Source organism: Mus musculus, chromosome 7 (assembly GCF_000001635.26).
Source record: "Mus musculus strain C57BL/6J chromosome 7, GRCm38.p6 C57BL/6J".
NCBI classification, from domain to species: Eukaryota; Metazoa; Chordata; class Mammalia; order Rodentia; family Muridae; genus Mus; species Mus musculus.
The window spans coordinates 96,498,505-96,525,609 of NC_000073.6; the positions used below are offsets into that span (position 1 = coordinate 96,498,505).

The 27,105-nt window shown below is 46.2% G+C and overlaps 1 protein-coding gene across 25 annotated transcripts in view; it reads left to right on the plus strand.

Annotated features, from left to right (window-relative positions):
• Nucleotides 1-27,105, plus strand: part of Tenm4 (teneurin transmembrane protein 4) — a 739,850-nt gene that overhangs the window by 327,261 nt on the left and 385,484 nt on the right. Inside the window, exon 1 of one of the 25 annotated variants that reach the window (XM_006507801.4) lies at nt 17,362-23,997. The exons of the other annotated variants lie outside the window; for them this stretch is intronic. Coding sequence (XP_006507864.1) covers nt 23,865-23,997 — 133 coding nt within the window. The 5' untranslated portion in view covers nt 17,362-23,864. Of the gene's footprint in view, nt 1-17,361; nt 23,998-27,105 lie in introns of those variants that run through there. 25 annotated transcript variants of the gene reach the window in all.

Genomic DNA, 27,105 nt, shown 5'->3' on the forward strand with positions numbered 1-27,105 from the left:
GCTATATCTCTGGGTAAAGAGCCATATCAGGAAAACATATCATCTATCATTACTAAGTTATTCCACAATTTGTTCATTCCCAAAGTCTTTTCCCTTAGCCTGGGCTAAGGGGCTGGCAGAATTAGAATCTCCGGAGATTTGGATGTTGTTGTCATTTAAGATAGAAAATAGATTTGTCAGTTGGTTTTAACTAAATAAAACTAATATCCTGGCCTTTGCTCTCCAGACAGTTACTGGCTGCAGACACAGAAATGCTCTGACTGCTGTAGAGCCAGTGGGCCCTTTAGGGGAGCTCCAGCCCTGTGGAAGCCAGACAACCAACTTGAAGCCATTTCCAAATTGTGGGTGGTGATCCATTTCAAGTTATGAAATGAATTTGATGATTCAAGGCCATCGTTTATTAAAACTAATTAGAATGACCCATTAGCCTACAGAGAAGGTGTATGTATTTGATTGTTTTGTTTTGTTTTGTTGAAATAGGTTCTCTTTTTCATCCAGGCTTGCCTGGAAATTGTGGTTCTCTTGTCTTAGCCTCCCCTTCCAAACACTGGGATTACAAACTCACCTCACCCTGATGCTTGACTCTTCAACAAAGACTACTTATCCAAAATATATGCAGTAGGAAAGAATCAGCTCTCCATAAAAATCAATAACCAAAGGACAAATAGCTCACTTAAAAATGGGCAAAAGACTTAGATGCTTCCAAAAAGAGAGTAGAAAAACAGCCCCCAAAGCCATGGACACATCACTATTCTTGAGAAATTGATACATGAGAACCACCATGAGATAACTGCTACCACTTCCACACTTCCATGAGAAAGGCTTGAATGGAAGAGGTGGAGTTTGCCCAGCATCTATGACCATGTAAAGCCACTGGAATATACTCACACTGGTTGGGTTGAATTAGTGTGCTGACTTCGAAACACTCTTCAGTTACCAACCATTCAGAACCTAGGAGTGCAAGTGTGTCCACTCTGTGGCGTGTACCCATGAAGTGTTCATATGGGTGCGTGTAATACAAAAATCACAAGCCGCACACAGGTGTGCCAAACACATGCCACGCCCAGCCTTGAATGGACAGATGCAGTCAGTCTCTTCCCACAGTGGGGCAGAACATTCAGCAGTGCTGATGACCCTGGAAACCGTAAAACTGAAAGACAGAGGCCAGGCACAGGGCTTTATAACCCCCCTTTATAAAGTACAAAAGCAGGCAAGACAAATACCTTAGCAGTCTAGGGAGTGATTACCCTTAGGGGAGGAGCTGGGGTTGGGGAGAGAATGGGAAAGGCTTCCAAAGTACTGATGTTGTTCTGGAGGATCTGTTTTGGGGTGCCTGCCTGCATCACTGGACCTGGCTCCCATGGGTGTTCTCACTTTTTGAAACTGCATCAAGCTGCTGAGTTCAGATGGGTTCCCTCCACTGTACTTAGATCACACTTTAATAAAAGCATGCATGTGACAATAATGGAGGACTCATGGTGGGTCATAAAGGTTGGCATTGTTCAGTAATGGGGCAGCCTGGTGCCTCTGCCGATGTATGTCTGCAGGGTTCGGGTGTCAGATGTCTTTCTTACTGTGAGTAACAGGCCATGAGTGAGAACCATCCACGTAATTAATGTAAGCTTCCACTTTTAGGTGAAGAACTTGATACCCAAAAAAGAATTAAGAGCTAGGGTAACACAGAGCGAGGTGACGGGCTCTAGGTTTCCAATCTCTGTGAATGGGGAGTATGTAGCCAGTTTTCACCAGATGGGCCTGGGTGGCATGGTGAGGCCAGATGGGTAGGCTGTTCAGTCTGGCACCTTTCTCAAGGGAGGATGTTCAAGATGGCAGGGGTAGTTTTGAGGGGGCATTTTCCCATCCCAGCCTGGCTCGGGCTCCCCAGGATCTCTCTCGCCTCCTTCCTGCCTCCTCTGTCTGAGTCTGTTCACCCCTGTACTCTATCAGTTTTCCATTTGTGTAGAACAGCCTTGGTGCCAAAGCCATGCAGTCATGCTGTAGAAGCTGGAAAACAGAAGGAAACAAATAGGACTACTGAGATCCAATAAAGCACACTTCCAACTAGTTTGTGGTTTTGTTCAAGAATTTTGGGCAACAGGAACCCTACTCTGAGCTTACAAAACCATTGGGCTTTCTGGTTAAGGATGAGTTTGTGCAAAGGTTCTGGGACCCTCCCAAAAAGGGTTCATTAACCACTTGCCAACCCCGCTAACCAGGATCACTCAATACAAGCTACCTGAGAGCTCTTTACTCTGGGCATGTGTCAACCTGCATAAATACAAGGGTAAGGTACAGTATAGAATCCCCAGGCTGATATAAAGGGGGCCAGAGAGGGTCTCAGAGATATTGAGCTGAAGCTAAAAACCAAGGATAAGGAATGTGCCTGCATAAGGTTGCTGGAGAATCACCATTGTCGTATTAGGAAGCTGCCTGCAGTCCCACGCAGGGAGAAGAGGCAGAAGAAATGGAGTGGGCAGAGCCACGTACTGATGGAACCTTCCTGGGTGATGAGGAAAACCTCACCAGAGACTTGTAAGGCAGGAAACGCCTGTCACCTAGGAGACAGGATAAAAGATGCAGGCAGATGCTGCTAGGAATGTTGGTACAGGTTTGAAATTATGTTCTACAGCACTCACTGGCTTAGGCCATCTTTAAAGGCCTGTGCTGGTGTAGGTCTGGCTGAAGGCCAGAGGTAGAAAGATGAGTAAGAGATTTCCCAGCATCACAGCCCTGCCAGGGACCCAATACTCAAAAACAGACACAATTTGATGTCATTAATATTCTAGAACAACTATCCTAAACTGTTTCTAGGATACATCAGTCCTGCAGGATAGTCTTTCATCTGTGTGTGTGTGTGTGTGTGTGTGTGTGTGTGTGTGTGTCTGTGTGTGTGTGTGCGTGTGTGTGTGTGTGCATGTACGTGTGACGTGTGCATGTAGAGGGTGTTGAATGATCTGAGATGCACCATGGATTGAATCCATTTGGGGAGGTGTGCACACTGCTAGCACGCTAAAGATACTAAGAAAACCTGCAGTGGGGATGTTAATGGTTTGGAGACAAAATTTTCTAATATCCTAAAATTGTCCTAACATCTCCATATTTCCTGTGAGGTCATCGAAGTCTGTTCCTCAGCTAGAGAAGCCCAATCGTGAGATGGGCCAGAGGCTTCTTAAAATAAGAGAACAGGGTTTCTCTGAGGAGGGAAATGTGGATATTATATAAGGTCCAGCCCACCCTGACCACTCATAAAATTGTCAATGGAGTGATGGCTAGTGCGTTGCCTTGCGGAGAAGAACTTAAAGCTCTCAGCAGAAGCATTGGCATTGTAGAGTTTCTCAGGGAACCTAATGCAGGGCCCCCGTACTTCCTCACCTGCCTCCTCTCTTCCAGCTACTTGGGAAAAGGCAAGATGCAGGAAAATAGTTAATCCAGGCGCGGTGATCTATGTCTGGAATCCCAGCCTTCCAGAGGCTCAGGCAGGGCGTCAGGAAGTTTAATGCCAGCCTGGACTACATTGGAAGACTCTGTCTCTGAACAAATAATAAAGGAAACTGGTTTTAGAACATGCATGCTGGAGCCAGACCATCTGAGTGTGAATTCGGTGCTGTTTCTCCTTTCCAGTTCCTTAGACAAGTTGTCCAGGTACCACACTTGCAAAGGCAGTGGCCAGCTCAGTACCCCCTGGGATGAAGTATGTTCACTTGTTTCCTAGAAGGCTCTAGCATGAAGCAAATATTGTAGTTGCACGAAAACCTTCCAGGGTGCCCTTTCCAACAACTCCTGGTAGTCCAAAGAATCTCCTACTTGGAGTAATGGAGTAAATGACCTGCAAATCCACTTTTCTCATCAGCGTCAGGAAGGGTTGGGTGCTCTTCCTTCCGTGACAATAGGCAGGACTGTTCCAAGTCAGGCTTAGGTTCCACTCCTGGTTTTCAGAGCTGAAGCAGCTGCCAAGGAGCGTGGTCCCAGGGACTTCAATGCATCTATTATTAATTTTCTGCAAGCAGCCGTTGGCTTCCCAGACAAGCTCCTGTCTGTAGATGACTGTAGCCCTCTCAGAGCGCTCCTGCCCTTAGTACTTCTCACAAGGCTCGAAGGAAACAGCCCTTCATGCCCCTGTGTCCCTGGGAAGGTGGATTGTAGTGTAAACAATGAATCAAAGGCCCAGGATGGTCATACTGAATCTGACCTACGAGGATAGGACGTCTTGTTTTTTCTTCACACCTCCTGCCTCATGCACGGTACACAGGCAGAGCTGTAGAGATCTCCTTGACAGCAAGATTCCATACCCTATTAATCAGAGGGCTGTGATGCCATCTACAGTGTGCCATGCATCCCGTCATCTCTCTCTCTCTCTCTCTCTCTCTCTCTCTCTCTCTCTCTCTCTCTGTGTGTGTGTGTGTGTGTGTGTGTGTGTGTGTGTGTAATGTCACCAGGAAACTCCAAGCAGCTGTCTTCCTTGTCGTCCAATCTACCCTCCCCAATCACTGAACTAAATCTTCCAATCTGCCCTCCCCAATCACTGAACTAAATCTGAACTGCTTCTTTGTGCACCCTCGGGCACACATTCCCTCTTCCAGTCGCTATCAAATCTCTCACTTCTCTGTTTGGCCTCTGATTTTGTTGTATCTGAATTATAAGCTCATGAGAGTAGGAGCCTGTTCATCTTCTAACGTCCTCAGCAATGTGAATCTCCTCCCAGCGACCACTGCAAGAGTGTAACTTACCCACCCCACCTCCTAGCTCAGCCCCCACCCTCTGCCTTCCTCTCTCTTTTGTTTCTTCCTTCCTGCCTTCTCCCCTTCCTCATTTCCTATATTTTTCTTAATTGCTTAACAAAGGAAGTTAGAGAGCACCTAGTCAAACAATTCTCTAGAGGAAACCATAGGCCCACTTAAAATAGGGAAAATACTGAACACCCAAGCTCTTAGCCTGGTCAGCAACCCACACTTTCTCTCTCCTAACATAAGAACAAAATTGGTTCTCCTGTGATAAAAGATTTAGACAACTTCAATCTATTCTTATAGCCTCCCCCTCCCCCAGAACAAAATGATGCCAAGTGCCTGACATATACACGTTCAGCCAAAACGAGCAAGGTACTACCCTCATTTGTAGATGCGGGATGTGGTCCCAGTTAGCCCAGAAACTTACCCATGCTGGACACACCAGCGTCTAACAGATCCAGAGTCCATGAGAGTTTACACACTCCAGTCTCTGCATGGCTACCTTCTACCTCCCAGGGGCCCGTGTTCCAACCCAGCATCTCCTCAGACAACCTTTGAGCCCACTGTAGCTGCATGTGCCAAAGATAGGCCATTGGGTTTTAATTGACACCACTTGGTCATAAGCACAGGCCCTCATTCCTGAGGTTTCCTGACAGTGCAAGCGTGTGTTGCTCATTAGAAAGCACCACATCTGTGCAGCACCAGGGATGAGCCTGCTGCCCCACAAAGTGTCCTCATGGCTAAAATGAAGTTCTCCATGACCTGAAGTACCAAGTCCCCAATCCTGTCCACACAGGCTGGGTCTTCCTTCTCAAATGTCAGGAATTTCTTCCAAGGAAATCCTAGAGCACCCGGGGAAAGAGGCCAGGCTCTATGCATCTCATGTAGACCTTTACAGTCTCTAGTCTCCCCTGTGTTCCCAGAACATGACATTTTGACTTTCACTTTGGAATGAGGTTGGGCTTATTTTAAACAATAATGGAACTGGAATGGAAGACAGGGAGGCTAAACTCTCACCCCCAACTCCCTTAAGAATTTACTGGGTAGATCACATGGGCTCTCAAAGACTGTCTCCATCTTTAAAATGTATATTTTAGATGCTACAATCTCTTCTACCTTGACAAGGATAACTAAAAAATTCTAACTTGGGAGCCCTGCTTCCTGAACTTAAATCCCAGCTCTGACCCTGCTAGTGTGCAACATGGATCAAGCTATATGAGTTCTCCCTGGCTCCAGGTGATTATCAGTATAATGAGATGATAGTAATGGCCATCTCATAGATTTTTTCTTGGGATGGCATGTAACTCTAGATGGATGCCCAACCCACAGCACATTTGTTGACTGTGGCTGGTGTCATCATGAATCCACAGTGTATGACTTTATACTTTTGTTTGCCAATGCAGATCCACAGTCTCCTAGCTTCTATTTCCTTTCCTTTCACTGCTTCAGGAAATACAGGACAGAAAGCTGTTATAAATCTAGAGATGATTGGAGTGAATGTGTGCAGATCATAATAGCTCCCGAGTACATTGTACAAGGCAGTGACATATATAGACAGTGTTTAGAGAAATAGTGTACAGATTCCCAAATCACGCCAGTACCAGTGTGTCTCTCAGTTAGAAACCTCCAATCTAGATTATTGTTTTTTCTTCCAGTTTGATTCACGCATACAATAGGTGCCAAGTCAGTGTTTAAATAGACAGGTATATGTATGTTTGTATGGGTGGATGGATTCACAGATGAGTAGATGGATGACGGGTGGGTGGGTGGGTGGGTAGATGGATAAATCCACTTTATATTTGCTTCTTCATTTATCTTAAGCAGAGTAGTGTGTGTGTGTGTGTGTGTGTGTGTGTGTGTGTGTGTGTGTGTATTTTCAGAGAAAGCTCCAGCTATTTCTCTTGTAGGGAGGTAGATGGCCATAGCTGTGTGTTTGCACATTCCCCCATCTTTTAGCATATAAAATCATTTTTCAAGTCTTTTCAGCTGTCCACCTTTGACAACAGATATGCACTTCTCTGTTTCTCCTGTGCCTTCCTCTTCCAACAATGAAGGGCTTATGCTGGGATTATTGCTTGTGGCTGCCTCTTTCCGAAGGTCCCAAAGCTTGGTCTGGCTTTTATCAATGGTATTGATGGAGGATGGGGTCTCAGACAGTTGGATTCAGGGAGTGGTGCTGTGGCCTGGTGCCAGCTGAATATGTCAGGCTAAGATGGGTAATTCAGGTCTGCTCTGGATATAGGCAGCTTGGTTACCTGTTATCCAGCTGTTAGCAGCTGTTGCCTTAGAAGTCATCAAGCTGTTTTCCCAGAGTTTGCTGCAGGCCTAGAGAATGGTGGGGATCGGGAGGGGATGGGCTGGCCATGGCATAGTGGCATACAGCTATTCTCTGAGTGTGAAGAACCTTGTCCCACAGGGCAAAGGGCTGCTCTCGCCACTGCCTCTTAGAGCTCCAACTCCCTAATGAGATTAAAATGCCAGCATCCTGCCTCTGTGCACACTTAGGAACGCATTGGCTTGAGAGGCTTAATGAGTGTTAGTCAGGAATCTAAGTGAGGTCTGGGCAGGCGCCTGGCTGATGCTTCGTTGATTAGAATACTCAATGTGCTGCCCTTTGAAAGCCAGCAATTGCCGGAGACCAGGCTCTGTGCTCTGTTTAAAGAATTCCTTAGTAACCCTACATTCCCACAGCTTACAGACCCCTTTAAGTGCCCAGTGATCTGGCATAGGTTGATTGGGACAAGAAAATGGGTAACAAAGACAAAACTGATGGTCGTTATCACAACAGTAAAGAGTGGCTTTCAAACCTGGCACCCACCAGGAACACTTAGGATTGGTTCATCTGTTTCTTGGGAGATATTTCCTTCTTTTTTAGAGATGGGGTCTCATGTAGTCTAAGATGACCTCAAACTTGCTGTAAAGCCAAGATGCCATTAAACTCACGAACCCCCCTGCTTCTGCCTCCCAAGCTGATAGAGGTAGGCATAAGCCACCAAGCTCAGGTTATGCTGTGCTGGAAACTGAACCCAGGATTTCATGCATGCTAAGCAAGCACTCTACCAACTGAGCCACACCCCTGACCCCTTGGATGATACTGTCATGGTTCTCTTTCTCTAGACCCAGAGACATGGGAATCTATCTGCTTATTAAAGGTGCTGTGGGGTGCCCATGTCCTGGCTGAGCCCCAACACTGGGAACTGTTGTTCAGCCATCTTAGTGCCAGAACTGGATTCTCGAACCACAGTGCTGCCACTTCCTAATTTGTACATCCTTGCACCTGCTGTTTAGCCTCTGGGCCTCAGTTTTAGCATCTCTAAAATGGGATTGGACAAAATGATAGCACTGCTATAGCAAACAATACAGAAGCTGAAATTGACAATAGAGTTACAACATGATCCAGCAACTCTGCTTCTGAGCATACATCTGAAGGGAAAACAAACAAACAAACAAACAAACAGGAGCTCGAGGAGATAACCTGTGCACACTCATTCCTAGAACCATTCCCACATCCAGAGGTAGACCACATTAAGTGCCTGCTAACAGATGAATGGTCATGGCAGTTCTCTACTACGGAATGTTATTAAACTTTTAAAAAGTAGGTTCACATATTCCACCATGGAAGGAGCTTGATGACATGATATAAGTGAAGTAAGATGCATATCATGAATCCATTCTTATGAGGAACTAAGATGGCCAGATCTGTAGGTGGTTGTTGGCAGCTGGAGGGAGGGAGAGTGGGATTTTAATTATCTCACAAGTTCAGAGTTCCATCTGTGTAAGCTGCAGGGGTCCTGGAGCAGGATGGGTGTAACGGAAGGACAGCCGATTGTATTTTAGTGCCAGAGCTAGACCCTTGCAAACGACCAACAAAATAATTGTATGCTCTAGGGCACAGTGTCTCTGCTTTCCATCTTGCTGTAGGAGAGCTGGGATTACAGACGTGAGTCACCACATCCAGCTTTTAGATTTTTTTTAAATTTTATTTTATGTATATGTATGGGAGTGTTTTGCTTCCGCGTGTGTCTGTGCACCACATGCTTGCCTGCTGCCCGGGGAGACAGACCAAGAGTGTCAGAACTCCTCAAACTGATCTTGAGATGCTGCATGCGTGTTGAGAACCAAACTAGCTTCTCTGAAAAGTAGTCAGTGCTCTTAACTGCGGAGCTATCTCTCCAGCCCCCACACTTAGCTTTCTATGAGTTCCAAGAATCAAACTCAGGTCTCCAGATTTGCACACCAAGTGCCTTTACCAGATAAACCATCTCACTAATTGCATAGCTAGATTTTTTTTTAAAGTTCGACATATAGTATCTGCCCTCCAGAATCCCTTTAAGGAAAGTATCCAATAGCATCTGCAAATGGCTTAGCACAGCTTCTGACACAGCACCTGTATTTAAACATCCCTTTGTCTTCTCTCCATCATTTTTCAAGTATTTTCAAAACCATGTTTAACCTAGGGTCTTTATATGTATGTTCTTATCTCCAGGAATGTGTCTAGAGGGAGCAAGGAAGGGGACACACATTTGTGGAGAAAGAACACAAATACTTTTGTGGGGGGTTGAATGTAATTGGTCGATAGGCCCAGAGGGAGTGGCACTATTAGGAATGGAGGCCTACTGGAGGAAGTGTGATACTATGGAGGCAGGCTTTGAGATCTCTTATGCTCAAGCCATGCCCAGAGTGGCACACAGTCTCCTTCTGCTGCCTTAAGATCAAGGTGTAGAACTCTTAGCTCCTTCTTCAGCACCATGCCTATCTGCATTGCCACCATAAGGATAATGGACTGAACCTGTAAGCCAGCCCCAATGAAATGTTTTCCTTATAAGAGTTGCTGTGGTCATGGCATTTCTTTGCAGCAATAAAACCCTAACTAAGAACGTGCGTACCTATATGAGGTTTAAGTTCAGAGATGTCTCATAGTCACAAAATGAAGGCAAGGCCCATCAAGGCTTTCCTCAACTCACCCTTCTGAGTGGCTTTTGGCCTGCGGATGGCTAAGGAACATGGCTTCCACTCTTCAAAGAGAGCCTGCAAAACGTCACACTTGCCAGTTGGCTTTCATTTGAGGAGGTGGGAAAGTATACTGAGTATCTTCCCAGGAGTCCTTTGCGAATTCTTGATTGAGTCCAAGTCTTGTCTGGCGTTCACCATACAAACATGCTTCATGTTCATGCTTCTATTAGGCTAGACCCAGTGATACTCACAGCATCAAAAAAATCAGCCTATCCCAGAGACTGGGATTGTCTGTCACTAGACAGGCTACAAATCGGCCTTGAAAAGAGCCACCTGCCTACTTAGGCCAAGCAGGAAAGATTGATGGCCCTCAGGTCCAAAGGAATGCTCCTTTTCCTCATAGCGTGTCTCGTGTGTGCCTGGGTCTACGATAAAGAGTTGATGAAGGGGAAAACCATGTGGGAATCCTGTAGTCAGAAGCCCAACGGTATGGTTCCTGCCAAAGTCAATGTTAAGACTGGGGTTTTGTTTCAATGAGTGAATTAAATTGGACAGCAAACTGAATAGCTGAATTTTCAATATTATCATAGTAAATTGAGTAGTTATCTTCTTAGAGAGCTAAGTGATGATGATGATGATAGTGGTGGCAATATTACAAAAGACAACTTGAATAGCTGAAGTGGAGAGAAAATTGGGTCCCCCCTCCTCAGAAATGTTTTAATTTTACTTACCATAGGCATGACCTGTGCTAATGACATTAAACACGTTGCCCTGTTTCTCTATAAATAGTCAGAGAAGTGTTGTCTCTGCTTTGTCAATATGGAAGTCTGAAACCAGGTGGCTGGTGTGTCTAAGGTTAATGTTGTCTAGAAACGGAACAGGAGGTCTACCTGGCCCCAGACTCTATGGTATAGACTTACTGTGTCATGACTGAAACCACAGCTAATTACGCATCTTCAGAAATATGTGCTTGCTTTACAGGGGGAGTCATTTAAGAAGTAACTCTCACCCAGTGTGCTTTACATAAAGCCCTGATTAGCAAGAGTCACTTGGGGGGAGAGCATTTTCAGTCATAGTTTAACCCATTGGAGTGGTGGCAGTACTGTCACAGCAATGCCACCATGTTAGGTGAAACATGAATAACATGGCACCACCCCTTCAGTAACTCCTAGTCGTTAAATGAGCAGAAAGTGGAGCTGGGGTCCCACAGTCTCAGCTCTGCCAGGACCAGCCATGGGAACTCAAGCAAATGACTTAGCAGCTCTTTTGTTGTTGTTTTGAGACAGCGTTTCTCTGGGTAAGCCTAACTGTCCTCGCATTCATTTTACACGCCAGGCTGGCCTTGAACTCAGAAGCTTCTGCCTCTCAGAATGATAGGAGGACAACAGCACACTCTGGACTGCCTCACATTTCTGAGTGTCAGTGAATGTGTGTAACAAACAGAAGTGCACATTCAATGTATGTCATGTATATTCTGAACCCACAATACCACAGAGTAATCGAGGAATTTACTCTGCCTACCCAACAATCAAGCGAGAACACCCCGACTTCCTCCCTGAACAACTCTGGCTAAGCCTTAACCTTTAAGCAGGTTGGTGTCAGTTATCATAGTTATATTGGTTGGGGTCAGTTGTCATATTGGCATTCCATCTTGTGCTTCAGTCTCATGTGATCTTCCTTAGTATCTTCAGGTCCCCTTAACATGGGGGAAATAGTTAACATGGTCCTTGGTAAGGTCAAGCTATTATCATGACCCTAGGTTATAGAAAATTCCACTACATTCTGCCTTTGCCATGGCATTGTTCTCAGGGTAAAGAAATTTAGAGTTCTAGAGCTAAGCTGGCCCTGGAGATCACACAGCAAGACCCACAGCAGGGAGCTCAGCCCCTAAGGGGTAGAGAAGGCAGCTGACTGATACAAAGAACAGGATCTATCGAGTCCCCTCCTTACCCACAGGCTCCTGTATCCTAAGCAAGCACAATGAAATGCACAAAAGTGAGAGTGTCTGACACCAGTGGGGAACCGACTTCTCCCCTTTCAGATGCCCAGAAGCACCCTCTGGAACAAAGGCAGTCAGTATTCATGTCTGAAATTCTAGAAACAGGTGAGGACTATGGGATAAGATTTAGGATCATGGCTCAAGCGTCCCTGTAGAATCCCCTAGGGAAGGGGAAAGCATGCAAGGGTGGAGAGAAGAGGTGGGGTTTGCTGCAGAGATGAGGAGAAATGAAGATCTATCTAACCTTCTTTGTAATGGCAAAAGAATGGAAGAAAGAATTCCGAAGCATACGCAGGAAAAAGTGGTTTCTGCTTGTTTGAGAGTTGGGGAAAGGATATGAAAAAGATGACTCAGAGCTGACCAAATCCAAGCCCTTCCCTATCCCTCTCCTTGCCCGCCCAGTTGTGCAAGTTCCTGCTTATGTATGCTCTACCTCAGTCTCCACAATGATAAACTCACAGGGTATTGCAATTTTCTATTTATGTGTCAACGTCTTCTGGTTTGCATCATGCACTATCTACTGACTTTATCCCCTGCTCTGTACCGAAGACTGGTCCCCTCACCCTCTCATCCTCATAGGACTGCCCAGCAGAGAAAGTCATTTATTTATTATCCGTCTCCCCTGTCAGCACCTACGTTTCCCAGGGCAGGGACGGAGGGTCCTGCTCGAGACCCTTTTGATCTAGAGCTTAGAAGAAGGCTCAATAAACACTACATATCTCCTGCTCCCTCCTTCAGAATCCCAGAGTGAGAATCCCTAGTCTCCCTTAAGCCGACACATAGTCTAGTTTCCTAATTATCCTTGCCACAGTCTCAGACACACATTAGACACAGCAATCCAAAGGTGTTGGCTAAAGAACTGGGCGGATAAAGATACTGATAATCAGAACCAATTACCTAACATTGTGGCGTTTGGTGCTCAATAAAACTGTGCCAGGTTTTTTGCTTTCTTTTAAAATATAAGAAAGCCATAGCAGTGGCCTCCACCAATCCTGTTTGCTTCTGGGTGTAGGCCCTGCGCAACCTCATGCTTCACACACCGTGAAGCCGGATCTGTTGATGAGGACCAGACCTTAGAAGACTATAAATACCAGATACTGGATTTATGGTTTGTCATGTAAAAACTAAGGAACTACAGAAGGATTCTGAACAGAGGTGACATTTCAAGTTTATCTCACTGTTTCCTGACTGTGGGTCATAAGCACTGTGGAAAATATGCACAAATACAGAAAGGCATAAAGCCTGGTTAATCTCCTCCTCCCTCTCGCCCTGCAGGCACCCAACCCCACAGGAACTGGCAAGCCTTTGGTTAACATCCTTCATCTCCCCAAGTTCATGTCTTTCCGAGTCTCCTAGTAAGGCCAGTACTTCTTCAGCTCTAGCATGGAGCTTTGCTTTATTCAAGTGACATTTGAAGGAGTGGAGAGGAGCTTTGCTTTGTTTAGGGAGCCTCGGTCTGGAAGTGAGCTTGTGGAAAGGCAGGGAGGACCATTCATAGGGTTGCCAGTAAGGCATTGAATTGGAGGTTGATGTGGGCTCTGGAGTTCCTAATGGGTGGCTGTGGAGAGATAGGCAGGGAGCTGGTTCAACACTGACAAGCTATCCCACCTTTCATGAAAGCCCTTCTTCTGGAAAGAACTTCCAGGATTTGGTGAACCTTTCGGAGGATCTGCAGGTGGCAGCAGGTATTAGGACTCCTCAGTCCAATATTCTACCTACGCGTCCGAGCTAAGGTTGAGCCTCCTGCTAGGGGTCAGGTTTTGCATCCTAAGCAGCCTGGGGTATGGCCATGGGGATAGTAATCCACCAGAGAGCATGTGTGGAGGGTCAGGCTTCCCAACATGGGCGGCTCACGCCTCAGGGTTCAGATTTGCACATTTTCTTGGTAATCCCCTGTGCCTGGGCTGGCAAAGGAGAGAGTTAACATTGTCATCGGATCCTTAATTGTGCGTTTCATGAATTTTCATGTTTCCGCTTGCAAGCTTAATGTTGCTTTCTCCGTGAGTTCTTTATACTCAAGCATAAGAGACTCGTAATTACAGAGTGTTGTGGATTGCAGAGGGTGATTAAAATGGATTTCATGAAATCTGAGATTCAACCCCCAAAACCCCACCCCTCTCAGCGCGCACGCGCGCGCACACACACACACACACACACACACACACACACACACGTCCATTGGGCAGGGGAGTAAGTTGGAATCCCACTATGTTCAGAGAATATAGGAAGGGTATGAATTTTCTTTATGATTTTCCTCCCTGGATCTTGGATCTGCTCCAAGACAGCCCTCCCCCACCTCTCCTTCCTCCTCCCTTCCTTCTCTAACTCCTCCATTTCCTGAAAGGAGTCCAGCTCCATCCCTGACCCCCAGCCAGCTCTGACCCCCCACCCCCACCCCCGGGGCCCTCTGGCTGCCTCTCACTCCAAGAGACAAGGAGACAGAGTAGGCTTGTCTTTGCTTGAGTGCAGTTGAGCTTTCTCATCACCACGGTCATGGTCAGCCTCCATCCCTGTCACTTTGAATAAGGCCTGAAGATGCTGAAGCCAGTGAGGGGTAAGGATTCCCATCTTGTGTGTCTTTCTTCCTAGGACAATTTGCTTGGTGCCTGCTAGACATGAGGTGTAGTCCTCTCAGCCTTAATCTAAATCAGGAATGGGCTATTTGGCTCATGAGTTGGGAGAGTTAGCTGGAAGGCTCCCTTGAGGAGGCAGGCTTTATCTTGAATAAAGAGGAACTGAGTCTCCTGAGAAGGCGAGCCGAGAAGTAGGAAACCCAGCCTGGCAAAGCTGGAAGTGGCCCGCCTCTTCAGGTGTGTACTATAGTGTTGGAAGGGAGCAAAATACTTCTGTGTAAAAGGACAACTGTTGCCAGAGCAGGCTTGAATGAGAAAACACATAGCCCGCCCCAGACAAAAGTGAATGTGCACCAAATTAACCCTCTCAGCTTCTCTCATGGAGCAGTAAACCACCTGCCCCATGTTGTGTGGCAGCCCTGGAGCAGAGTGAAGCCAGGCCTTTCTGTGTCTCTGTCTGTGTCCTCCTCGTGGCACATGACCCATGTATGGGGGAAGTATCCCTAGCGGCACTTGGGCCGCACTGATGTGTGGGCTGATGGTACAATGTTACCAGCAGAGCCAGGATCCAGGGAAGCATCTGTGGGTCGCTACAAACTCTGCCCAGGTCAGGTTGTGGTCCATTCTCCAGAATCTTATTGAGGCTCCAGCACTCACTGGTGCATGAGTCAAGCTTCACGGTGAAATCTGAGAGAGGGAGAAGCCAGCTTGGCACGCAGACTAAGAAATAGATATTCCTCATAGCAGGTAAAAGCAGGGTAGGGCTTTTGGAACCACTGGAAGAGTGCTTGGGTCCCATGCTCTGTTCCAGTGGCATTCCTTCCAAAGCAGACACCTTCCCAGGTATTACCCAGATTGGGACCCTTTCTGAAGCTCACTGCTCTTTAACTGTGATCTTGGATCTTGCCTGAAGGGTACATCCTCACCAGCCTGGCTGCAGCTGTGAGATGGGCTCTAACAGCAGATGCTGAGAGCAGGTGAGACGTGATCCTCCATGGAGAATGCAGAAGAGAGGGGCTTCTCTAAAACTGGATGGGCCTCATGCTAGGGTGAAGAGGATGGAGACAGGCAAGGTATTCTGGTAGCAGAGATGGTGAAGGCTAGCTATATTTTAACAGAGGTAATTAGGGAGAGCATCTAGAAAATGAGACATTTAAAGTAGGCCTTCAAGACTAGGAATTCACCAGCAAGAAATATCATCTGGCCTCAGACAATGGAAGGCAGGTAGGAGAGAAAGCAGTAGCAATAATAGCTGTGCTAGTGTTAACAGAAGGCCATCCACGTATATACCCTGGGGTATCTCCATTTACAGATGAGATAGCTAAGCACCAGACTGGTTCAGAATTTTTCAGAGTCACACAGCTTGTATGACTAGGCTTCAAAACCAAACTGTTGCTCTCTGACCCATTCTTCTTCTAAACACTGAGCGAACCATGTCTGCCATGGCTTAGGCATTTCCCAAGCATGTATTTATTAAGCTGTCTCAGCACCTCAGCACATGTGGGAAAAGATGTTCTAACGGGCTGGGATGAGTATCAAACTTCTGCTTGCCTGCTACCATGAGCTCTCTACCCTCCCTCCCTCCCTCCCTCCCTCCCTCCCTCCCTCCCTCCCTCCTTCCCTCCTTCCCTCCTTCCCTCCCTTTGGGAGCCCCTGTGCTTGCAACAATCCAGTCAGTGGCTCCAAGCCTGCCAACATGGCTTTCTGGGGGCTTGTCCTTGGCCAAAGTTATTGGCAAACTCTATTGATACATTTAAACACAAGAAGTGAAACAAGTAGTAAGTGGTAATAGTATGCTTCCATAAAAATGTGCCTCCAGTTCGGAAACTCAGTCGCACCTGGCTTCCTTACACACTGTGGAAGTGTTAACATCCCTGTGTAGGCAGATAAGCTGTGCAGAGGAACATACAAATGTATGTAAAGTGACTCTCTGCATAAGATGGCCTCCTAACCTAGGAGACCAGATTACCCAGAGCCTGCTGAAACCCAGGGTGTGTTTGTGAGTCTGTGTTTAGGTGAGAAGAAGAGGAAGGTGGGAGAGAGAGGAGATGGGAGGGGAGGGGAGAGGAGAGGAGAGCCTGGTGGACATTACCACTGCACAGGAGGGACAGCAAAGGCTTGACTCTACTAGTTACTTAGTTACTCTTTTCTTTTCTTTTCTTTTCTTTTCTTTTCTTAGATTTATTTATTTATTTTATGTAATGAGTACACTGTAGTTATCTTCAGACACACCAGAAGAGGGCATCAGATCACATTGCAGATGGTTGTGAGCCACCATGTGGTTGCTGGAAATTGACTCAGGACCTCTGGAAGAGCAGTCAGTGCTCTTAACCACTGAGCCATCGCTCCAGCCCACTCTTTTTTTTCAATTACATGAGAAATACCCTATAAGTATATGTGGGAGGTGGGTCCCCACTGGAATGCATAGGCTGACTTATTATTAATGATGGCTATCTTACTAATGATGTTCTTTAAGTATTGATTAAGATACTATGTTGGTCAGCACTGTCCAGGAAAACAGAACCAACAGAAGATTCTCATGGGTACATACATATATCCTTATTTTATAATCTAATACATACATATGCATATAGGCTTATTGTGGGGAATCAGCCCACATGCCTGTGTGGCTATGGAATATGAAGTCCATGGGGCAGGCAGCAGGCTGGAGATTCAGGCAGGAGCTACTGCTGTGGTCTTAAGATTAAACTTTCTAAGGAATCACAGCATTTGCTCCCAGGGCCTAAAACTGATTAGAAGGCGTTACCCAGATTCTCAAGGTTCATCTCTCTTTCTTCTGATTACAGAGGTCAGCCATACCCATATAACTCCTTCATATACAAAGCTAACATCAACAGTGGCTTCTGATTTCTCCCATTGCCATCTCCCCTTAGTCAACGGAACTTTGTTGGGAGATATTTCAAGATCGTGTGTATGTTCTCTCCTTTGTCTAACCCCTCCCACCTGCATCAAGCATCCATTGCTGGTCCTTCCTGAAAGGAAGCAGTGTTGCCTGTAACCATTATGTAAAGAGCTTTCCCTTGAAGAAAAAGTTTGAGAACTGCCTACCCATGACAGCTCTGCCATTTAGTCAGCCCTGTGGCCTGGTCAGGTTCTCATTCAGGACCACTTGCTCACACAAGGCGGCTGGACTTGTGCAACTGGTACAGCATTCGTTAGATATAATAACATGTGTAAAAATGCTGTGTATAAGGAAGGTGGCTTAGAGAGCCTTATACAGACTCATGCAGCCTTCTGTCATGGCTAAGTACATCTTTAATTAGGAAAACATTTATCTTAGTCTTCCTCCCCATCACAGTGAAGATACAATGAGTTAATTTAAACAGAGACCTTAAGGCAGCAGCTGGCAAGGTTAGAGCAAGGGTTAGGGTCTTACTTGATTAAATAAAAGAGAACATTCTAGACATCTGTTCTTCAGTTAAAGAGTTGTTACTGTCCTTGAAGCCACCCAAAACTTTAGCATTAATTGTGTTATTTATTTATTTATTTATTTATTTATTAATATTTGCTGGCATTTATTGTCACTCTGCCTATACCCAAGCTTACTGTGCCACCTCTCTGAAGAGTCCCTAACCTGCTATGGTAGAAAGAACAGAAAGCTGGATGCCAAGGGTGTGTGAGCTACTGTCCCATCCCTTCCATGGCCCTGTGCTAATATTTTGAGCAAGTTACGCCTCCCTGAACTTCAGTTTTCCCTTCTGCAAAGTAGAAGGGTCGAACCAGCTAATACTTAACCTAATGCTGGCTGTAAATGTCCCAAGTAGCTTTAGTTCAGAGATAGTTGGGCCAACTAAACTGTCCAGCACCCAATGTCTGCCATGCATTCCTCATACGAAGCTCCATCGGGTCCCCAGCGCAGCCTTGCCCTGGATGTGTTAGTGGAGTTATCCCACCAATGCTCTGAGATGCTGGATGCCTGTTGGTTCTCCTACTGGTAAAGGGTACAGCCAGGACTCAAGCCTGGAGCTGCCCATCCCAAATATCCTTTGCTTTGAGCTGGCTTCCACTATGATCAGTATCTCAGAGATTGAATTTAGAAGGCACCAGGCTCAGCATACAGAAAGCCCCATCCCTCCCAGCCTGAACTCTCTGGGCCTCACAGGTAGAACCATCCTGCTTGAGCTCTTACTGATTCTGTGACTTGGGGAAAATCATTTAGCTTTCTTATGCCTCAGTTTCCTGGTCTCTGAAAGGCAGCTATTTCACACAGTTATGTTGTGATGAGACTTGAAGAGAGTCCTGCAAAATATTAGCACAGTCACTAGGATTTAGGTAAATTGAGCTAAATAGTTCCACTGGGTCAGCCTCCCAAGCCTGATGTGAAAACAGATGCAACAAGCCATGGAAAGTATATTATAGATTGCAGTGTGCTGTTTATATATGAAGGATCAGGATTCTAAGATCTGACCCTGGAGAAGCAGTTGAAGGCAAGGGTAACAGGAGCCGCAAGGGACGGTGACCCTGCCGATTCCACACATTTTTTTGTTGTTGTTCCTGAGTTCTCAAGTGCAGTTCCCCCCACCCCCACCCCCCGCCCCTCAGTCAAGCTAGATTTGTTAGGGGAAACAAGTAACATGAGTCTATAAACTTTCAACTCAACTCAATTACAAGGAAGTGGGTAACCGGAAGTGGGAATTCCAAATGAAACCAAACTATATGCGTTGGCTTTACACCAGCAATTAAGTATGTTGATGGGAAGAAAACAGTGATTTTACCCTTTTGAAGTAGAGTTGGGGTTACGGCTGTACACACCTGTGTTGTATTAAGTTGTGGGATCAGTAGGTATAATTACAGAATTTAATTATAAAGTGTGTCTTACTGACATGTGTATGCATGGGTGTACATATTGTAAACCCTTTCAAGACGGTTTATTTAAAACAAAATCATAGAAGGTCAGCTTCTCACTGAAAGGTTCATGGTGGGTCTTCCTGAGTGGGAGGAGCCCAGAAAGTCTTTATTCTCTTGTGTTATTTGAGTAGGAAAATACCCCACTGTGTGTCTCTCCCTCCTTCTCTTCCTCCCCCTTTCTTTCTCCTTTCCCTTCTACTTCCCTGTTAGATCTCCTCCACCCCCTCCTCCCAGTAGTACTATATATCAAACCCCAGCCTCCTGCACTGTACACAAATGCTCTATTCTTGAGCTTGGATGCTTACAAGACAACCATTTCTTTAGAGAAACTTACAGTCCTGTTAGAAATGACAGGCAATAAATAGTCAGAGGATTAGTTCCAATCTCTACTACCTGCTAGGAAAAAAATGGTGTAGTTAGTTTGAGAACAACCAGGGAAGGGCGGGGTGGTGATGAAACAGACTTCATCTTTGATGTTGGGGGAGCCGGGGGCACTCGGGCCTCATCTGTGATACCAGAAAGAGGCTCTCAGGTAGAATGTGGGATGCTCTGAGAGTCCTAGGAAGACGGAAAACCAATTCTCAGCCTGGGGTTTGGGGGCGGGCCTTCTACAGCCCTTATGGAGTTCGGCCTCTTGTGTCTCTTCGAAAGTATGTCCTACTAGGACTAGTGGTGATAGATGCCACCAGCCCACCCCCCCCCCCCGACCCAGCTGCCCTAGAAACCATAACAAAGTTACTGGCTTTGAAGCCTCTGGATGCTCAAGTCTTCCCTGTCTCAGGCAGCTCCCCTCTTGCCAGAGTTCTTGTCCTTCTGTGGAGTCCTAGGCTGCCATTTAGCCTTTCCCAGAGAAGCACCGCAGGGCCAGAGATAAGGCTTTGCATGCTCCAGGCCCTGGGTTCAAGCCCCAGTATCACAGAACATAAAGATAAAACAGCTCTCTCCCAGCCACATCCACTTACACTTTGTGACTTGCTTCTTGTCCTGTGTGGATCTAACCCATTCTATCTAGGGAGTGGAGAGAGGCCTCAAGAAAAGGCAAGGAGCACAGGGGCCCCAGGAAAATTTCCTTTCCCCAGTGGGGGAGTAGGGATATTTATGTGCTTCTTTGTCTAGATCTTATCTACTTTTATTTTATGCATGTATGTATATATGCCATGTGTACACAAGTGCCTGCAGAGACCAGAAGAGGGCATTGGAGCCCCTGGAAGTGAAGTTACAAGTAGTGGGGAGCCACTGTGTGGGTTCTGGGAACCAAACCTGGATCCTCTGCAAGAACTTCAAATGCTCTTAACTCCTGAGTCATCTTTCCATTGTCTGCTGGAAACGCTTGTACTAAATACTTCTATTCAGTCACCTACCTTGGGAGGCAGTGGGAGGTGTTTCCCACTAACTAACTATCATCATGTGGACTTCTAAACTGTAGAGGGTCGTTTCTTGTACAGATAGTTTACTGGGCATTTATTATGTGACAGTGTATCCTAGGCACAGGGAATGATGTGGACAAATTTCCTGAGCTAGGAGATACTGTTCAGGGCAGGTCTTGTCCCAGCCCTATATCTGCCTTTGATCCCATGTTTGCCATTATTATATACAATAAAGATTAAAGTGTGGATAATATTAGGTAATAAGTATGGAAGTGCTTGGGAAAGCATCCAGAAACCTGGCTGACTTTCCTTATAAGCCATTCTACAATCCCAGAAAAGGGCTGGAGCATTGGGTAAGCACACCTGTAGTTCTTTCGTCATACCACTAGATGTCAGTGGTGTTCAGGAGGGGAGGAGGACACGTGGTGATGACCTTTTAGCCAGGTTGTGGAGACTGCAAAATAAAGACTTTCTGTATACTAGATGCTGTCCTGAATGCAGTGAATTTCCCATATCATTTGATGCTTACAGAGGCCCCATGATTTGCATATTCCTATCCCTAGTTTACAGTTCTCAAAGAAAGAACTGCTGCTAATGTTAGTCAGTTTTCTATCTGAAGCCACCATACAAAGATTGCCTTAGAAGCAATGTTCAGCCAGACAGTCCTTGGCTGCTGCCGACCCACTGTGAACAGTGTCTCCCCATACACGGGCAGCAAATGACTGCACAGATGTATAAAGACAAAAGCTTCCATGGATGTCTGAGTAGAGTGCAGTGCAGGTGCTCATTAGACAGACAGAAAGGTACAGGCTGACAAAAGCCTGCAGAGGCAGCTGGGCTGTCTACATCTCCTGTTAGAGAGGTTAGAAATCATAAACACTCTTGGTGGGGCTGGGACTTGACATGAGGAATATAAAAAGGTCTCAGTGAGCTTGACTTTAAATGAGCATATAGATAGAGGTACTATATGCCATTCCAACAATGACCAGCATGGCAAGATGTTCCAAGGGCATAGTAGTGGCACTTATATCTTGGGGGTAACCAATACCCATCCAGTTGTACCTAAGGCCTACTCAGTTAGAGGACATTCATGACTGGTACTGTAAATCTAACCAACTCTGCATGGCTGGTAATGTCATAGACCCGAGAGGAAAACAGTACAGACAGTATAGCTTCTAAACTATATTCTAAATGCTTATACCCACAGATAAGTATAGCTCTCAGCCCTTGTCATAGAAGCTTCTTTTTGCCGAAAACATTACAGAAATTCCAAACTGGTCAAAAAGAAAAACTAACTGTGGGGTACCCAGCCCCACTTTATGCATTTACAGTACAACCCCAAACCTAATTCTCAAGAAACATCGCAAAAGTAGAGAAAGAAAAATCACTAAAAACTGAAAGGCCAGGACATCTGATAATGGCAGAGCAGCTGAGCCCATGAAATCCCAAAAATGTGGTTGCTTAAATAAGATCTGCACAACGACACCAGTTTACATGCCAGTGTGAATAGGGGAAATCTCACAAGGCCTGGAAGAAGAGCTATAGGTAACTAATAGCTACTGAGACGAGGAGAATTAGTATTTCCCATAGACTAGGCCAGCCCCCTGGTAGGCGATCCAAACCCAAGTGGTCAGCTTTAAACATGCACATAGCAGTGACTCTAAATGGGCTCAGAAGGATGTATGTATAATATAATAGACATTGGTTTACATTATATAATAATTTTTTAAAAAGGAGTTTGTGAATTTGAGATGGATCTGAGTACACAAGAAGAATTGGAGAAGTAGAGGCTCTCATCTATAAAATTCTCAAAAAATATATTAAATTATAAAAAGAGCTGGAGTCCAGATCTTCCCTAAGCAATGCCTGAAAGTTGCTGAAAGTTAAAGAAAAAGTAGGGGGAAATTCAAGGTCAAAGTTATACAAAGACAGACTGCGTGTAGTAGCTGATGGTAATTCCAGGCCTTTGGGAGCTGGGGAGGTGGCTCAGCTGTTAAGAGCACACACTGGTCTCCCAAAGCACCTGACTTTGATTCTCAACACCTATGTGGGGCAGCTCGCAATTGCCTATAACTGCAGCTCCAGGGGGCTCTGATACCCTCTCTGGCTCCTCAAATACCCTCTCCTGTATCTAGAAATATGCATGCATGGTGAGTGCACACATACACGCACACACACACAAAACTAAAATAAATGATGACGTCATCCTTCCCAAGAGAAGACATGACAAAGGCAAGAAAGACACTGCTACGTTTCTGTCCTCAACACCCATAGACCTTCAGTTCAGACCCTGGACTACGGCAAGGCAGGGAGAATGATGTGAAGAGTGGAACGCACACAGAAGTCCGTAGGGAGGCCTTGCAAAGGACAGAAGAAACAGACTAGGCATGATTCCCACGAAGGAAAATCCAGGAGCCCTCTCTTAAGTTGAGCCCCACCCAAGGGACAGCCCTGGCGATACCTGAAGCAAACCAATGGCTTTGGAAATGGCTGGGCAATGGGGTCACACAAACAGAGGGAGGGAAGGCTCAAGGGGACCTGATGGCAAGATGTCTCTGTGATGTCTGGGGTACCTACTAGCTTTGAGGAAGCAGGTTTGGGCATGGCAGAATAAATGGTTACATTTGTCCCTGTTGAACCATTTACAAGGTCATTTCTACATGTGACATCTTGTTTGAGGTCAGTTAGCAAGGAGCTGAAGGGGCTCTCTATGTTCTTACCTGAAGGATGAGTAAAGCCGACCTTCGTGCTCATTCATTACCATAGGTTTGGGTGCTGGGGTGAAAATTCTGGTTTTTCTAGTTGCTATGCTACATCGATTTCAGAGCGATGATGTCCCGGAATGGTGATAAAGTTGCTGTTGTTTATGACTCTGGGGCCAGGCATGTTGGTCTGGTTTGCACCTGGAAGCCCCTGAGCCTCGACAAGGCACATCACATGCCTACCGTAACAAGAGAATGTGTCTAGGAGAGAGGGGACCAAATGCAAACTAACATGTGCATCTGCTAGTCGAGTGCTCCTTCTGCTCCTCGTCTTTGTGGGATCGGGTGTGCCCCTGTTCCTGGAGGGTGGGAGCCTATTCTGGTGGCCTGCCGCCAGCTCTTCTTCACGATGAGTCTTCCTTAGGCAAATGCTTGGGAGGAGCCATCTCCAGTTAAGGGCCTGCTTTGGAAGGCAAGTTCTCTGACTCATGCTGAGTAAAGTCTGCACACAAGCAGGTGCCTGACTGGGAGCACATTTCTAGGGCTTAATGAGCATCTGGAAGGGAGGAGACAGGAGGGTCCTGGGGGCAGAGCTTGGCGATCTGCTAGGAGGAGGGGGGAAGCCGGAGAAATAAGCCTGCATTGGGAGTGATATGATCACATGGCATCCATGAAAGATGACTATCACTGGCCAGGAGATGGGATGGAGGCAACACAGGAGACCCAGGATGATGCTGTGGAAGGCAGCAGATAATGCTACTTGGGCAGGCCACTGCAAAACAGCAGACAGCCCTGAGGACAGAGGATCATGTGAGTTGAGAACGACGTGTGTACCTGCGATTGCTGAGTCCTCCCTTTCAGCCTTCACCAGTTGTGGGGAGGGCATTTCCCTTCTCAACAACTTCTTATGCTGCCTAAGTAGGAGAGCCTGGCCCATTGTCACAGTTTATAGTTATCTGTATGCTTTGGTGTTATTGTCTTGTGCTCTGTAGACTCCCAATTCCAAGTCAAGTGGTGTTCATTTTTTAAGGCTTCTTGCCTAGTTTCACGTTGGAGTTCTAAAAAGTATGTGTGACTATGACCACCGTGGGAAGTTAGTGGCTAGCCACTGATGTCCAGGTAACTCTAATGGTCACTGTTTGGTACTGTATTGACAGTTTATTGTTTGATCTCCCCTGACTTCTAGTGTAAGATGCTGCTTGTAAATGGTTTTTAGGATTCCTTTGTTCTATTTTGAAGGGTTGAGGGACCTGGTTTTCTTCATTGTTGTTTGTTTGTTTGTTTGTGAGATTAAAAAAAATGAGGAAAATTTTTATTTTCCAAATATATGTTCTGGAAGAAGGAATCTGGGCTTTAATTATCTGTTCAGACCACAGAGAGGAAGCACAGCTGGCTAGGAATGCTTTGGAAAGCCAGAGAGGAAGCCACGGTATAAAGTGCAAGGAATTTTGGGTTGTCTGGGCTTTGAGAAGCAGAGACTTTAAGAACTGATAGAGTCCCTCTGTGGCCTTACAACAGAGGAGGGAGCAGCTCTGCCTGGTAAGCTCTTTGGCCCAGAAGAAAGAAAATGGGCCCCTGGGCACCATGTCTTCACCCTGTCCTCCGTGCCAGCAGTGCAGAACTAGTATCTGCCTCTGGCAAGTCAGCTTGCCTCTGTTTCCCTATCTGTAAACTGGATGGAGATAACAGAGTCCTCTCTTGGGGGTTGCTGGGAGGACTTGGTGTGATGATAAAGATGAAAGCTACTTCTTTAGTTAACATGAATTTAATGAATAGTATAGTAATTGCTATTATGTAATACATTATTGAAATTTTTTAAAAAAATAATAATTAGAACTTTACTATTAAGAACTTGCAAATAAAATTCACTCAGTAAGCTTAGCCAGTCCCAAAGTCTATACACTGAAATCTTACTAATCATATCCAGGGCCAAATTAAGAGTGTGTGTGTGTGTGTGTGTGTGTGTGTGTGTGTGTACTCGCACAAGAACTGGTCTTCCAAGAAAAGGGATTTAAAAGTGTGAGAAAAGAGCAGATTGTTCCCTTAGAGACCAGAATATCCTGGGAAAATGTCTATAAGTTGCTGAAACTATTTTAGAGTTGCCAGAATATTCCAAGGAACAGAAGAAAAGCCAGCCAGTGGCCCAGCTGTGGACTTTACTAGGTTGCAGGTCCATATGTTTGGCTAGGTCTGGTCTTCTGGCATCCCAGCCTCTCTGAGTCGGGGACAGATCCCAAGAATTGGCTTCCCAGACAGCTGCTTGCTATCTGCAAGAGCTGACTATGGGTAAGGCTGAGGGAACGGGGAACTGATGCTTGCCAGGTTTATGTGGACATAAAGAAGACCATTGGTCACTTACAGAGTGACTGTTTGTGCTGACAAACTCCTTCTGGGCTTCTCTGTAACAGTGGACCTGAGACCTCTGTAACAGTGGAACTGAAACTATCACCCCAAAATTTTGTCCTCGCAGCAACCTCCCTCATCTCTCTGCAGGGCCAACAGAGTGTTCTTCACCCTGTCTGTTTCCTTACTGGTTCCAATGGAAGCACGGCCATCGTGATCTTGAACATTTATCAGTTGCTTACCTTCGACCAGTGTGGTGCCAGATGCTTCAGGGGAATAGTCAGTTACCTGGGTTAGGTAGCTAGGCAGAACCGGAAACAGAGCTGGAGAGGTTCTTTATAGAGAGTCACACAGCTGGCAAGTAGCAATGGTGACGTCTACATCCAGGTTCAGGCTTTAGTGTCCACCCTTGCAACCTTACTGAATGTTTCTTATTTCCTGGATGTGAGACCCCCCCCCCGGACAGAACAACAGAGAGGTGACAATCACATGGCCCAGCCATGGGTTAACCCAGGCTAGCCCATTCTTTGAGGCCACCGTGCTGCAGGGAAAGCATAACAGAGTTAGGAGACAATGTAGCTGGGTTGAGCTCTAGGGCTGCTCTGCATTAGCTGTGAGTCATAGATCCCTCTGATCTCCTTCAAATTGGATGACAATATTTACTTTTCCAGGCTACCAAAAGAAACGACGATAACAGGCTGGCCTGGTACGTGCTGGGCAGGTGTCTGGAAATGGCAAGTGGTACCACAGTTGCAGGAAACAGAGAGTTAGGGCTTTGTTAAACCCGGGAAGTCTGATCCCTCACTGCAGGAAGAAACAGGCTGCTAGAGGCAAGCACGTTCCCAACTCTCTTGCAGGCTGCAGGCTGCAGGCTGCAGGCCTGGTGTTGGCCCTGGCAACAGAATCCATTTTATTTTCTAAGTATTTCAGGACCAGATGAGTCAGTGTGCTTTCACCTTCAGTATAGCATATGGGAGAATGCAAAGGAGCCTGCTGGCTATTCTCCATGAGGGTTGTTTGTCTTCCTTGATCAAGAGAGAATGGCCAAATGTGGGCAGCTGTGTGAGGAGCTGAAGACAAGAAGCAGAGGTGTGTGAGCATCCTGGTTGCCTGCTGCTTACCTTGGGATACCACTTGCCCTCTGGAGCCATTGTTCCCACTTTTGAAACGAGGGTCCAAGCTTCTTGGAAGGGTTATTATAGTGGTTGAAGGTTAGCTGTAGGTAGTCCCACAAACCATTAGGACCCTACATCCAAGGTTGTCAGGCCATGCCTCCTCTGCCCCTCCCACACCCGACTTGTCTAGCCAGGTAAAAATGGGTGTGGCCAGATATAGCCCTCCTGCCAGACATAGCTGATGCCAAATCCTCTGGAGAGCAGATGGAATAGATCTGGCCTACTCTCCTGGGTCCAGCCTCAGATCTTTTGACCCCTCTCTGGGTCAGTGCACAACTTGGGGCTGGGGCAGGCACAGATCTGGGACAGCCTGGAGCCATAAGCAGCCTCGTAAATCAGGCCCAGCCTTGGAGACTTCTGCAAGCTCTCTGTGGAGCCTAGGAGCCCCAGCTTCTTAAAG